Here is a 15,335-nt window from a genome sequence, read left to right as displayed (position 1 = left end):
TTGTGACAAGCATTTTTCACAGTTCTGTGACATTTTATAGACTAATCTGCAGATTTGTCTATAAAGGAAAATAATCATTAGTTGCGGTCACTGTCAAGTACCGTAAATTGGCATGGAATGTCTGGTCAGATTCGGGTCTTGTTTGAACTTTGACCTATACCTCGAAATAAAGGGATTAGGATAATCTAGCTAAACTGTTAGCTTGTTTACAACTTGTATGATCATCTGACTGCTCATCCTTGTTGCCCCACTGAACCAATTTTAGCTATGTAGTCGCATTCCATTTCTCAGATTAGGAGAGTACAATTTTATCATAACCAACTGATGGCTTGGACTATGAAAATAAAGTTGTAATAAATAAACCCTGACTTGAATGCCTCTTTAAATATAATACTAATACTATTATTGCCATAATAATAATATGGGACCAATTCCACCCCAAAAATAACCAGAGCAGAGATAAGTGAGAGCAATGATAAATGGTGCACTGAGAAAAAGCATTGTTGATAACATCTGATAAATAACTCAAGGTGGATTAAGGTGATATAGTTTTGATCATTTGAAAGTTTGAGTTACAGTTTTGCAATTGATTCGTGTATTACATCTTAAAAACCTGCACACACCCTGCTTTGGTCTGCGGGGAAGCCAGATAATGAAAAACGAATTGCAAAAAGGCACTGAAAACCTGATTACATCATTGAAGCAATCTCTGGTTCCACTTCTTCCTCCCATGTCACAGGTTTGCCTAACAGACACACACTGATCTGTTAGCCTAAATATTATCCAAGACACTGTTATCCAGACACTTCTTATTACAATGAATAGTATTATAGAATCTTATTCTGAGGCACAGTAGCTTATCAAACAACTACAAAGCCGGGAGATATGAACAGCCACCACAGACGGTGATTTCTTTTTGTTTCCAATTCGGTGTAAGAGACGGGAGGGATCGCAGGATGAAATCAAGGCATTAAAAAAAAAGAAAATAGTGCAATAACATAGAAGATCAAAGCCACAACAGAAACTGTGTCTCCTGCTGGTTCTCATTACTGCTACCAGATACTGATACAGCCCATACCCATTTGGGAGACACGTTCCTTACCCATACACATACAGCATACACATTCATGTAAATACACACACAACAAGACCTCCTTGTCAGACAATCACATTATCCTTGTCTGTACAAGTACAAAAACAATTCCACAAACTCAGAATAAACCACCAACAGATATGTTTGGGTTTTTTTCCCCCCAATCTTATCACAGATTCAAATCCAAAACACATGAATACAGTTGCAGGGCATGTATAGGCAGGGCAGAAACCAGTGACACCATGCCTTGCACGCTGAATGCTACATTCATGCACCTGCCTGAACGACGGCTTGTTTTTTAGAAACAGGGGAAAGGAATGGAACTCAATGAGGATGAGTGCCAGACTTAACAATGTGCAGCCTGGAGCAAGAACTAAAAGGCTAGTTATGCTGGATTAAATGACGCTGTCTATTGCAACCACACACACTACTTAATTCCTTTGGAAAATTCCTCAACAATCCTAGACAGACAACCCCATCTGTCAGGGGAGGAAAGGAGTCAGGATTAATGTGTGTGTGTGTGTGTGTATCCGATACAGTGCAAGAGTATGTGAACTCAAAAGCCGTTCACACACTACTTGGCTGCTACCCAACTGTCTGGCTAATAAAGAAGAAGACTGATTAGCCCAGTTAGCCGGTTAGCCAATGGGTTAACAAACAACACCCTGCTGCTGCAGACTCAAAACACTACAGATGAGATGAGACAAAAATTGAAGACTATTCATGTGTTTTAGCACATGCTGTATATATGCATGGAGACAGCACACATACTTTAATCCACACAAGAACATATAGACCTACTACACACATGCACAAATACACCTCTTCTTACATACTCTTAAATCTAACAGACTTCTAATCTGACGCTAGGCCAGATGGGTTATCCCTAATTCAAGGTACAGGGATGAAGGAAGGAGGAAGCCAAGATAAAAGGATTCAGGGTGGAAGTGGGGGTTGTTAAAGAAAAGGCAGCTGTTGATCCGCAAAAGGAAGAGCTCAAACTTAATCTCAACCCAGCTGAACACCTATGGAAGATTTTGGACCAACGTGTGAGACAATGCTCTCCACCACCATCTCCATGACTCCAAATGATATAATATAATCTTTCATCTTCAATTCTATTTAGTGATGTCTGTGACTGTCTCTGATGCTTTGTGTCCTTTTCTTATGTCTGGCTATGTTTGTTTTTCTTTCTGTCTGCTGTACTCAGGTCTCTCTTGAAAAAAAGAGATCTTGATCTCAATGAGATTACCTGATTAAACAAAAGGTGGTATATATACAGTAAATGAGTTCCAGACTTGGCACAGAGCACTGAAGCTGGTCTGGAGGCTCGTGGTGGCCTGACTCCATAATGAGACACTTCATGTTGGTTTTTCCTTTAATTTGTCACCCATCTCTATATCATATCACTTTTTAAGTTGATATGGTGAATTTGTTAGCAAAGAGTTGCTAATTTACACATCCAACATATACATAGCAACAATATTACTCATATGGAGTCATGTTTCTGGCCACGTGATGGGTGTCAGTCTACTATTCACTCTCTTTCAGCTCTGTTGTAAGGACTTAATTTGATTTTATGTTCATGCCTTTTAGTGCAGGACAACAGGACTAAAATTGTTCATTTCATTTTGTCGTCTTTGGGGAGACTGAGAGTACACAGGCGATGAAATGAAGATCAAAACAAGAAATGGCATCTTAAGTATTTAACGATGACAGTATCTGCGAAACAAAGATGTGAATAGAGAAATGCTTTCAGTGAACAGGCCTAAGTTTGCTGAAGAAACTTAGAAAGTATAACTCATTGTAGAAAGGCCATTAATGATTAATCAATAAGAAAACACCACCAGTATGGACTGTGAATTTCTGTTTTTGAAGTGTGAACAGAATTCTTGAGCAAGTTCCCAATGGGAACCCCCAATTTACAGCAATGAGTTTCACTGGTGTTGAAGCTGATGGATTTCAAAGTGCTTTTCTTTAGAGGGGAAACAAGCATCCTCATAACAAAAAATTATCAAAATAAATCTCAGCAGAGTCCCTATGCACATGGCAATAAAACATCACTCTTTCCTAACCATAACTCTAATACTCGATTAATCAATTAGTTGATCAGCAGAAAAACTAATTGGCAACCTTTATCAATCAAACTTTATTTGTATAGCACCTTTCATACAGGTTAGTGCAGTTCAAAGTGCTTCACATATGAATGATAACACGATAATAAGACAGAAGTGTAGACTGTAATAGAATGAAATAAATAGATTCAAAGACAGAAAAAAGATAAAAATAATGATAATGAGAAAAAGATTAAAAGCTATAATAACAATAATAATAATAATAAAATAGAGTTAGATAAATGTTAGACTGAAAACAGGATAAAATATTTTAAAAAGACAACAAAATAAAAACAAATAAAATCAATAAGAAGGATAAAAACAATTAATAAATAAAAACAAAAAAAAAACCTTTTTACAACATAACAGTTCTTTGGATGTTGTTGTGGGGTCTCTGAATGACTGAAGAACAAAATGAAGACTTTGGAGTGGTCTAGTCAAAGTCCTGACCTGAATCCTATTGAGATGCTGTGGCATGACCTTAAAAAGACAGTTCATGCTCACAAACCCTCCAATGTGGCTGAATTACAACAATTCTGCAAAGATGAGTGGGCCAAAATTCCTCCACAGCGCTGTAAAAGACTCATCGCAAGTTATCGCAAATGCTTGATTGCAGTTGTTGCTGCTAAGGGTGGCCCAACCAGTTATTAGGTTTAGGGGGCAATCACTATTTCACACAGGGCCATGTAGGTTTGGATTTTGTTTCCCCTTAATAACAACAACCTTCATTTAAAAACTGCATTTTGTGTTTACTTGTGTTATCTTTGACGAATGTTTAAATTTCTTTGATGATCTGAAACATTTAAGTGTGACAAACATGCAAAAAAATAAGAAATCAGGAAGGGGGCAAACACTTTTTCACACCACTGTACTTAATATTTGTAGGCCTCCGAAATCTGTTTAAATTAGTTGATGTGACAATTTGCAATCCATTGTTCCTCATGTGGCTGATCATGGTGGGTGTTCACAGCATTCACCTAGGACTCAGCTGATAAAATCATAGCAGTGATGTGCTTATGATGGGCTGATCACAGCTACTTTATAAATCAGCCTGCAGACTTAAACAGGGCTTACTGCTGTTACCTGTGTGTTTAGTGAAAACATACCCAAGACTTGTGAAGGTCTGAGTCATCAATACATTATGTACGGATCAAATGGCTGACACAATAGATCTTCAAATATGATCTTTTGCCTTTGTGTCCATCTGTCTGCTGAGAATTACCTAAAGGCCTTGTGTTTACCATGGCTGAGAAGAGGGTTGGGCTGTGGGTCAAGATGAAAGCAAGCATGTGTTGCAACAAAAGACCTTGTAATCATGCAGGCCTTTGAAGAACCTCTAGCCTCTAATGGTCCCCATTCAGAGAGGAGCAAACAACACCCACTTCCAGTCAAGAGTATGTGAGAGAGAGATACACTTTGGGCAAGATAACTTTACCAGTCAAGCTGTCACTCTAAATGCAATACAATGTGAGTAGCTGGACAGAGGCTGCAGCCTTCTGTGTAACCACTATATATATCTACAATGAGCCCACCTGATTTGTCAGCTTGCAACAGCTAAGCAAAAAGAGGGAGGCTGTGGTAAGTCCACTTAAATTGACTGAGCAGCCAACCTGATGTCAGCAGATGGCTGATCGGAGAAGAAACCTCCCATCTCAGCTCCCTGTCCATCAGCCAACCTCAGTGCAACTGCTAATCCCCTCGGGGCAAGTCTCCTCTGCCACCTCCCTGCCAGCTTTACCGGTCCCTTCACCCAGCATCACAAGAGCTACTGCTGTGATAACACAAACAATGGTATTTAAAGGCTGACACTGGTTTTATTATGATATCTTTCTTTAGCAAAGGCTAATATTTTGTGCTGATATTCAGACTTTTCACCATTTTGATGGCCATATGTTTCTTCAAAACATTATCTTTGGTGGGACAGAAGCCTCTAAAACAGTATTTCAGCCATGCAAAACACAGAGCCTCTCCACTTAAACCAGAGCTTTCAAACTATGGGGGGGGGTAGATCAGGGCATGGAGGAGCAGCAAGAAGCAAAGATACTGTGCGAGGTGAAAGAGACAGGTGCATGGTGGTGTTTTAAAAGCAACGGGAAGTTAGTTATTGTAGTTTGACCTGCTGATTTGGCCCACAGTCAACAGTTATAGCAGTGGCTGTGACACACAGCTTATGGAGGCAATTAAGATACTTTATTAGCCTGATTGCAGCAATCTGCATCCATTATAAAAACGTCAAAAACAACAATGACAACATTATGCTTCCTGTTTACAAGGGGGGATGGAGGGCCACAGTTGTCTCGATTTCATCTGGGGAGGGCACAGAATCAAAAACGTGGTTGCCACTGATGGCAACCAAAGGCCAAGAATTGGTTGCCAATTTCTCAGAATGGTTGTCAATGGCAACCTGGCAACCTGGCAACCGTTACTGTCGAGCCCTGAGATCTTTGCAATTTACTGCTGCACAACTGTGATGTTTGAATGGATGTTGGAAATGAATCATGCAGAGGCTAAAAGGGAGACTGAAAACACCTTATAGACAATAACATTGAGGGTATTTATACTCAATGGTAGGAGAAACTCTAAGATGCATTAGTTTTGTAAAGAGTTCATTCACAAAATTACTACTCAGTTAAATAGCGAATATAAAAATAAAAGAACATGACATTTAAGGCTTTAGAGACTCCTACCTCTACCACACCACACTGTGATGAATCTTTTAATCAGCCATCTGAAATATTGGATAAATAAACAAAAGGAAGGAAAAGGAAGCAGCCTCGAGCACTGATACAAACTGGACAAATATTAGATGTTGGACTTGACAGTATATCCATTTGCCCCTATGTTGTACTGCACTATAGTGAGGTCCTGTTATGTTATCCTGCACCTAGAGTGCCAGTTTTGTACTACGTAACTGTCACACTCCTGAACAACCCACAACATGAGCACACACACAGTCCCTTTCTGCTAAGTCCTGTGTATCCAGCCAGACCAGATGACCAGACCCCCCCTCTACCAATACTTTGTGTTTTTGTCTGTCCACCACATGCTTGGTTACTCCCTGACCCCCGAGTCCCCCGCCACTAGCTCAAGCTACAGAGTTCAGAGTGTGCAGGTGCCTCCCTCCTCCATCTGCACACAGCTAAGCCCAAGGTTCAGCCTGGAGGCTTGGGAATGTCCAGCATGTCAGCCTGACACCACCATAACTGCTTAAAAAGCACCTGACCTCTCCTGAGGCTTTGCACTTATGGGTACGTTGTGTTTGTTATCAGAATGTCACTTGAGCTCACAAGGACAATTGTGAGCAATCAAAATGTTTGTGTAATTTTTGTGTTCTTTAACATATAAAGCCCAAATAGTGACCAATAGAGACTGCATTTATCATTCTACCTTACAATACAAATGTGTTGGAAGAAACAACATACTGAATATTTTGCTATTCTCACAGTAGTGGGTCAAAAATGTTACGCTTGTCCTGTGGGTGGCACATTGGGAAGGGCACTGGTATCATTAAAATTAAAAGGGTTTATCCTACTGGAAGCATAAAAGTCTTCAGTAAATGAGATGATCAAAAATACTGTTTTAAAATGTGTTATTTTGTCCAGAGAGTGGTGCAAGAGGAATGCTCAATGGTTTCATCATCTATGGAGCATGAATGTGTTTAGTAAATTTCATTATTGTGAAATTTTGTTATATACAATTGGAAATTTTGGCCTGATAGCTGGGTTAGAGGAAAGCCATGGGGTCATCAAAAGCCTTACGATTCATCATCTGGGGACCATGACTATCCAAAATAAATCTGATGAACATACAGCCATCAATTTTCAAGACAACATTTTTGTCTTGGACCATATTTTGAACTGCTGACAAGAAGAAAAACAACAGCGATTTAACATGGTTACACACAAGCATCTGCAGCCAGGTCGCCACAAGAGCAGCACCCCTAAATAACAAAAAACAGACCAAATGACCGTCCTTGGCCCCACCACGACAGGACTAACCTGAATTAAATCCAGCCCACAGGACACAACCATGGTATCAAAATAAGACTAAACAGGGTCCTTAGCCCAGCTACCTTAACATGTTAGCACTCAAGTCCTTTGAGAAGCTGTAGCTTTGATATGATGGGAAGGGTCATCTATCATACAGTGGAACTTAATGTATACTGTTTATGACACACAATTCCATTGACTAAATTCACATAACACAGCAATTACTAAGTCAGATTTCTCACAGGAAGACTTATATTTGAGAATGCCAACTGAAACTGCTGGGTTTTTAGCCACGCTAGCATCATGGCAGTCAGTCAGCCTCTTTGGTCCACACTGAAATATCTCAGCAGCTACTGGATGAATTGATGGATTTTGTACATCCATGGTCCCCAGAGAATGAATCCAAATGACTTTGGTTTATGACCAAACACCTGTAACTATAATGACATCGCTAATCCCATCAGCCTCAACTGTTTTTAGCTCTAATTGCAAATGCTAGCATGCTTACACTCTACGATGGTGAACATAGTAAACATTACCTGCTTAAGAGCATGTTAACATTGTGATTGTGAACATGTTAGCATGCTGACATTAGCATTAACATTTAGCTCAAAGTACCACTGTGTGTGTACAGCCTCACAGAGTTGCTAGTGTGGCTATAGACTCGTACTCTTGTTGTTACCATGTAGTCCAATGGTGATGGTTATCAAGCTTTTTCCCATATCTATCCCAACTCTTAATGTCATGGCACTGTATGAATTTTTATGCACACTTTGGTATGCCATGAATACACTGCTTTCGAGGAAGGAAAAATAATGAGTCTGCAACATAAACAAGCAATAATGACCCTTTTCGCATTAGTAAACAGTGTAAAAATATTTTTCATTTAATTGTAATTTTAAGTTAATGAAACACTTCAAGGGTCAAATAAATAATCTATTGGTAGTACATTGCACAACCCTTTTTGGGTTTGGGGTTTTCAAAAACCTTTCAAAGCAGGTCACTACTAACCAGTCAATCAGCCCTTATTGACAGGGCCGTAAATGGGAGACAGTGGAGGTCATCTGGTGAGCCGCAGCATCTGCTGTGCTGCTGTCAGACACTGCAGGCTCTGACTGACGTGACAAATGACTAATTGACAAGGTCCTGTGACGGTCCTCGAGGATCAGCAGTGTTGAAAGCAGTGTGTGCATGAAGTGTGGGTGTGAGTATTATGGAGGGAGATTAAGAGAGAAATACACGGGCAAAAGCCATTTCCTGTTCATTTTGTGCAACAATTCGACACTTTCTAGCACAAATTTGAGCAATATCTTTGTCTAATGCTCTTGGTGTGCAAGTGCTAAAAAAGATGAGCCATAAAGGCACAAAGTATAGAACTCTACTTTTATCATTATATATGTGGTCAGCTGCTGTGTTTGCCTGGTGAAGGTCCAACTTTTATTTAGCTCAAGAAAGTCAACTGAGCAAGTAAACTCTAGTCTTTTTGACGAACGCTCCGCTTCATTTCACACAGTTACACATATTGCTATGGAGGACAAAAAAAAGACTTTCACATTTCATAAATACAGAAATGTATACAGCAATTAATGAATAGAAGAATACATATATAAATACATGCTGAAATAAATACAGAAATTTAGAATTAAATCCATACATAATACTGATAATAAATCTGGACAAAAGTAAATGAATGTCGTCAATAAAATTCTATATTTCTATACATTTACATGCATTCATTTCTGTATTTCTCTATTTATACTTTTATTTATTTATGTATTTCTACATTACCTCATTTATTTGTTTCTGTATTTCTGTGACTGTATGTAGTTTATGTCACTCTAAAGCAGGATTGGTCATAAAAGTGTGGCTCCATTACTTGTCCCTGGTTTGGCCAGCTGACCAATCCTGCTTTAAAGTGAGGTTGGGACCACCTACCTGTTACATAATTACAATTATCTATTGACGAATAAGTCATTTTTTGTCTTCCATAATTCTCACCTTGGCTACTGAGCTGCTGAGTGCCTTGCTCAAGGGCACCTTGATGGTAGTTTATAAAACAGCAGAGAACATTACTCATTCACTTACCCCAGCCCCATTTTCCCAGCCAGTTAAGCAGTCATTCACAAACAGAAGTACAAAGCAGTACAAAAACAGACAATCATCTCTTTTAATATTCTCTGCCAAGCAGCGCCTGCTGTGTGTGTAGTGTGTTAAGTGTGTAACAGGCTTTTTCCTGACAGCCACAGCTTTGTTCCCAGAGCTTGTCACTGAGCAGCCAGCCATACTGATGAAAGCCCAGAACAGATAACACCACAAAGAGAGGCTTCAACTTCACAGCCTGCTTGGCCTTAACTTTCCCTGGGCTTGGATAAAGGAGAACCCAACAATGCTACTGTACAGCGAGTTCGCTTGTCATCTGACTTGGAATCTATGCCGATAAGGAACTCTGAAAAAAGAAGAAAGCCCTCTATAACCCACACAGCAAGACGCACGAGCTGCAGGGGTCTGCATTTAGGAGATTAGCTCGGGTTGTGCTGCAGTTTGAATCCACTTAGTTTCAAATTGGAGGGGGGATGTGTTTTGTGGTTGACAGCTGAACCTGATCCTGTGGTTATTAAACTGCACTTGGTTTAGAAGTAACAACGACATCGCCTACGGCAATAGCTCTGTCTCTGCTACCTAAGTTCTATTTCATAGTGGAAACAATTACACTCCCAGGCCCAGAGCACAGAACAAACACAAAATCACTTAGTAATAACACAAAACCATGAATCCCCCTGCCTCTGTTAGCTCCATACTCACTTGTTTTGTTGCACTTGACTTTGGAGAGAAGTTTATGCGCCAACAGAAGATCTCCACTCTTCACTGCCACCAGCAGATCCTGTTCTTTCCCCATGATTACAGACCTAACCACAGACACACAAACTGCTTGCAGTCGACAGCCAAGGTCGCTTTTTTTGTCTTTTCAATGCTCCTTCAGGCGGACGGTTTCAGCAAACATTTGTCAGCAAGTTAACAGGGAGCTGCTGAATCCCAGCCATGAAATGACACTGTGAATAGAAGGCTTAGCAGCACCTAGAGCGAAGGAGCCTCAGGTAAACTGGACCAGGTGTCTCTTTACGCTCGATGTAGGAGTTTGGATCCATTATCGCTGATGGGTGCTCGGCTGTTTGACGGTGATCTTGGATCTGGAGTTACAGTAGGACTAGTAGAGGTTTAGTTGCCTGCAGGGCTGAGTGTATGTTCATAATCTATCTCCATCAACCTGGAGGCAGCAGCAGCCCGACCTGCCATTACACTGCAAGGGAATGCTAGAAAGAAAGAGACAGAGAGAAATCACTAAATCTACAATAATTTAAAAAATACATTCAATGAAAAGAGCAGCCTCTGTGTAGCACTACCATAACTATGACTCTGCTGGTTTTTTTTCACCATATGACTGTGTAGGGCTGGGTATCGAACTTCAATACTTCTTCGTTACTGACAGAAATGTGTCTGTAGCACAGAGTATCGAAAACTGTCAAGTACCAAAAGCTGACATTGAACGCTTGTTCAAATTTGTACTTTTCTTTACTTATTTACTGATCACATAGTTTTGATTTAAATCATAATTTTGACAGTTGCAGGCTATTTTAATTAGGCAAAGTTCTTGTATGACTGCTTGTGTTAAGGCATTTATTGGCTATATCTTAAAGAAAAAATATAGGATAAACGTCCCTAATGTTAAGCACCCTTTAAGCCCATGGGTGTTCCAAATAAGCCCACTTCGTGATTTGTTGATAAATATATATATATATATATTTCTAAAATCTTAACAATGCAAACTTTTCAATTCAAATCTGTAATCTCTTAGCCCTCAATAGCTATTTTCATTTTGTCTCCACTCCCATCCTATGGCCGGTAAATGGAATTTGAAATAGGCATGACCAGCCTTTTGGCTTTTTTGTTGCATAAAAGAATATTTTATTATACGAACATGACATTAAAAAATCAACTATATATAATAAATCTATACATGGTGGACTAACATAACATGAAAAGTAAAAATGTATCATGCAGAGAAGTAATTAGCTATACTCATTTACATCCACCCCAGACAGTGTGATTTTTTTGCAAGTGTCGCCTTTAAGCCCACCAGGTAAAAATGTTAATTAAAAAATAAATAAAGTTAAACATACACATTTATTATCTATTTAACAGTATAATAATATAAACTACATACAATAATGTAAGCTATACATGCTTATCATGCTTTATGTCATTGCAATGAAACATACTATGCAGCTACTGTATTGATGCAGCATGTGGTCTGTTTGCTGGCATGCTAAAACTTATATTTTAATTTAAAAAGAAGCAATATTTCTAATCCAAGTAATATTCTAACATGTGTCTTATTCAAAACACCAATCACTTACATTTTGATAACAAATGAGTACTTATCAAAAACAGGAGCAGATGTTACCTTCTGAGTGTACCAAAAGCACCAACGTTTTTTTGCAACTTCTTCTGGGATCAGCACACACATGTCACACATGTGCTTCGATAACTCAATATCACAAATCTGATTGGCTTACAATAAAAAGTCTCATTTATGTATCAAGCAGCTTCATTGGAAGAAACATCACACAGCAAAAAATGATGATGCAGTTGTTTTTAATTTGACTGAGAAGTTGCAAGTGGGTTTGTATGGTGGGCTTATATGCGCCTGTGCTTTTCCTACTGTGACATGTCAAAATGAAAAAGGCCTATAGAGCCTGACCGATAAATTAGCCTGGCTGATATATTAGCTTATTGCAAATATATCGGATTATATATACGTTGATCGCTAAATAACAATTGCTCCACATACATGTCAAAGATACAGTGGTGTGAAAAAGTGTTTGCCCCCTTCCTGAATTCTTTTTTTTTTTTGCATGTTTGTCACACTTAAATGTTTCAGATCATCAAACTAATTTAAATATTAGTCAAAGATAACACAAGTAAACACAAAATGCAGTTTTTAAATGAAGGTTGTTATTATTAAGGGAAAACAATGGCCCTGTGTGAAATAGTGATTGCCCCCTAAACCTAATAACTGGTTGGGCCACCCTTAGCAGCAACAACTGCAATCAAGCGTTTGCGATAACTTACAATGGCTGAAGAACAACAACGCGTCGCAAGCAAAACCATTCTTTTCTTATGGTACGCCATGCCTGGCATGCACTCCTCTCTTGCGCCCCACTTCACATTTTTCTAGCGGTTTTTAGACGTGCATAAAAGTTAAAACATTCTCCACTTTTCAGCAAAAGGCACAGAGTCGCACTGCTCGTCAATGTCATGCTTGGCCCCGGCAGCCAATCAAATCAAGCAAGAGGCGGGCTTTACTACTTTACCACTTTCTTCCTGTTGCTTGAGCAGCCAGGTGAATCTCTCTGGTGAGTATAATGCCGTTTACTTTGCCGATAAATGGACTGTGAGAGAGCTACGGAGCAGGGGCGCACGTAGCCCCACTCCTCAGGCGCACCAGCTGTTTTGGCATTTTTGAAGCGACTGCGCCTGTAGCAGAGCATCTCTGTGTGATCGCCCCTTTAATTTGTCAATTGTTTTTTCTGATTAATCGATGAACCATTTAGTGTATAAAATGTCAGGGAATTGTGGAAAATGTCCATCACATTCCCAATAGCCTATGATGACACAGTCAAATGTCTTGTTTTTTTATTCCGACCTACAGTCTAAAACCCAAAGATATTAAATTTACAATGATAAAAAAACAACGAAAAACAGCAAATCCTAACATTTGAGAAACTGGAACCAGAACATGTCATTTGTCAATGTCGTCATTTTTTTTTTGATAAATTAAAAACATTTACAGCACTACTTGTGCCAATTACCCCATTCAACAGCATGAGTGCCAAGGTAAAATGTTATGCCATAACAGCAATCAACAAAGCAGTTTTTGATAGATGAATGCTGTCAGGATTAGGCATGTGACTTTAATTTTACCCAGCTTTTGTTTGTTTTCTCAGATGCAGGAAGCCCAGTCCCTCAGGAGTGTGAAGCTAATCTGTTAGTCTTCCTGTGCAGGAATAAGGTCTTAGTCCATCGATAACATCCCCCAAACTTTAAGGAAACATCATTTCAGTCAAAGCCGTGTCTGGTGTTCTGCCAGGTTACGTCTTTGGAAAAAGTTCTGTATTTTTCTCTCCAAGAAGGAAAGTGAGGCAGAGGTGACTGCTATTTCAAAACCAATTTTCCTGAAATCTCAATCACGTGGAACAGCAAGTGAAGAAACAACTCTAACGGGACAAACAACCAGGAGAAATATTCTCAGACAAGTGTAAAAACAGTACACCAGTTTCTACTACTGAGGCAACATCAAACAGGCTGCTTCCGTGAGCCACACATTATTCTTTGTGCAAAACAAAACCATAATTAGAACTAAGCTAAGAGGCCATTTTGGAGGAGAAAGTTCAAGCAGAGCACTATCTATCTTGTCTCTTAGTGAGCAGTTACTATGTAAGCAATGGAAAAATTAAGCAGCAGCCAGAACTTTTGAGATTTTTAAGTCAGATGAATTTGTTTAAAATACCTCAGAAGCATTTTTATTCTCCCTGACATCCCAACAGGATTTTATCTTTGGTGAAGTTTGAATTCATAGTCTATGTTGTGCCCAGGATACACTTTGCAAGTCAAAAACATTAGTAGGCTATCTCGTCTTCCAGCCTCTTTAGGGCCGTTAGACACATAGTTCAGTTATTCCTCTGGACTATTGTGTGATCATGGAGCAGTGTAGCCCAGCAGCAGATGCCAATGCAAGTCTTTGCACTGACACATAATCTAAAACTAGCCAGGCACCTTGCCAGGCAGTAAACAACTGCTTAGCCCTTCTCTGACATGAGCCAGAATGTAAACAAGGAGTCCAAAACGGGCTTGTTAGCCTAAATGTCAATGGATAGAGCAGTAGTTAAATGGGGTTCAGTGGCTATGGGTGACTTTCTCATGGAATTCTGAGTAACAGGTGTCACACATGCAAGAAAGCCCATGATAACTCATTCAGTCTCCTGTTCTGTCTCAAAATATTTACAATGAAGGGAAAAATATTTTATAAAGAAGCAAATGAAAGTATCTAAATTTATTGTCATTGTTCTGACTTCTTAATCCTAAAATAGGATTTTAAGTCTTCATAATTGGTTAAAAAGCTCAATGATATGTTCTGGAGCACAAATGTGCTTGTAACACTCACGTTCAATCCTATGCAGACAATTTCAGACCAAACCCAATTCTCAACTTTGGCAATGTAATCCCACCTTGCTTGTCAGCAAACGTATATATGACTTATAGCAAGTTTTAAGAAATCATTACTGTTGCTTGTCAATTCGGCATACATCAAATCAGTGTGCAGTAACATCTCAGTAACACCTCGAGTTTTCTAACAGGTTCACCTGTGCATCGTCCACCAAAATATAGCGCGTGGTGGTAAGGAGAGTGACGAAACCGCTTCGAAAAGTTAAGATTTTATTGAAATAAGGTTCTGTATGGTGGATTGCGTATATGCCGAATTTACTAGAAAACACTTTAACGTTACGGTTCGTTTAAAGTGATCATACATGTTCTAGTGTTTGAATATAAGTAAAATAACAGTAATGTTAGATTTTGCGCTGGGACAGTTTCCACTGAAGTATGGGATCACCAGCGAAATTCAGCCGGTATCGGCCGGAGAGACCGTTCTTAAATCCGGGCAACCAGGCTGTCTTTTTGGAAACATTCATTAAGGTTTGTCCGCAGCTGACGTACTCATCGTATAACTTAAAGCCTCCGTACATTTAGCTAGCCTCTCCTCGTTTGCTAACTTGTCAGTCTCAACTGTCAAGGTGCTCGACTCCAGGGTCACGCAAAGTCCAAAAACACACGTCTTTCCATCTATAACGCGGTATTATTTGTATGCGTTCGTTTAGGTTGTTTCAGTTAGCTTTTTCATGAATATGTTTACAAAGAGAGGAGTGTTCTCACCTGTTGTAGACAGTGAACTGCAGGTGGTAACAGACTAATTCACTGTAGTTACTGAGGGAAGAGCGCAGAACAGCACGAGACGGAGGAGCCAGCGTCAAGTGAAAAGCATAAATGAATTCAACTTCCGATTGTAACTTTCGAAGTAAAGCT

The 15,335-nt window shown here is 39.4% G+C and overlaps 1 protein-coding gene across 5 annotated transcripts in view; it reads right to left on the bottom strand.

Moving 5' to 3' along the window:
• Positions 1-15,335, bottom strand: part of LOC122867326 (caskin-2-like) — a 64,246-nt gene extending 48,911 nt beyond the window's left edge. For all 5 annotated transcript variants that reach the window (XM_044177995.1, XM_044177992.1, XM_044177991.1 and 2 more), the window contains exons 1-2: positions 15,186-15,335; positions 9,999-10,507 (exon numbers count right to left, since the gene is read on the bottom strand). Coding sequence is in view for 3 of the 5 variants with exons in the window: in XM_044177991.1 (XP_044033926.1) it covers positions 9,999-10,092 (94 nt within the window). In the remaining 2 variants the exon portion in view is untranslated. The remainder of the gene's footprint in view (positions 1-9,998; positions 10,508-15,185) is intronic.

The sequence above is a fragment of the Siniperca chuatsi genome, linkage group LG20 (assembly GCF_020085105.1).
Source record: "Siniperca chuatsi isolate FFG_IHB_CAS linkage group LG20, ASM2008510v1, whole genome shotgun sequence".
NCBI lineage: Eukaryota > Metazoa > Chordata > Actinopteri > Centrarchiformes > Sinipercidae > Siniperca > Siniperca chuatsi.
This window is presented reverse-complemented; position numbering and strand designations above follow the sequence as displayed.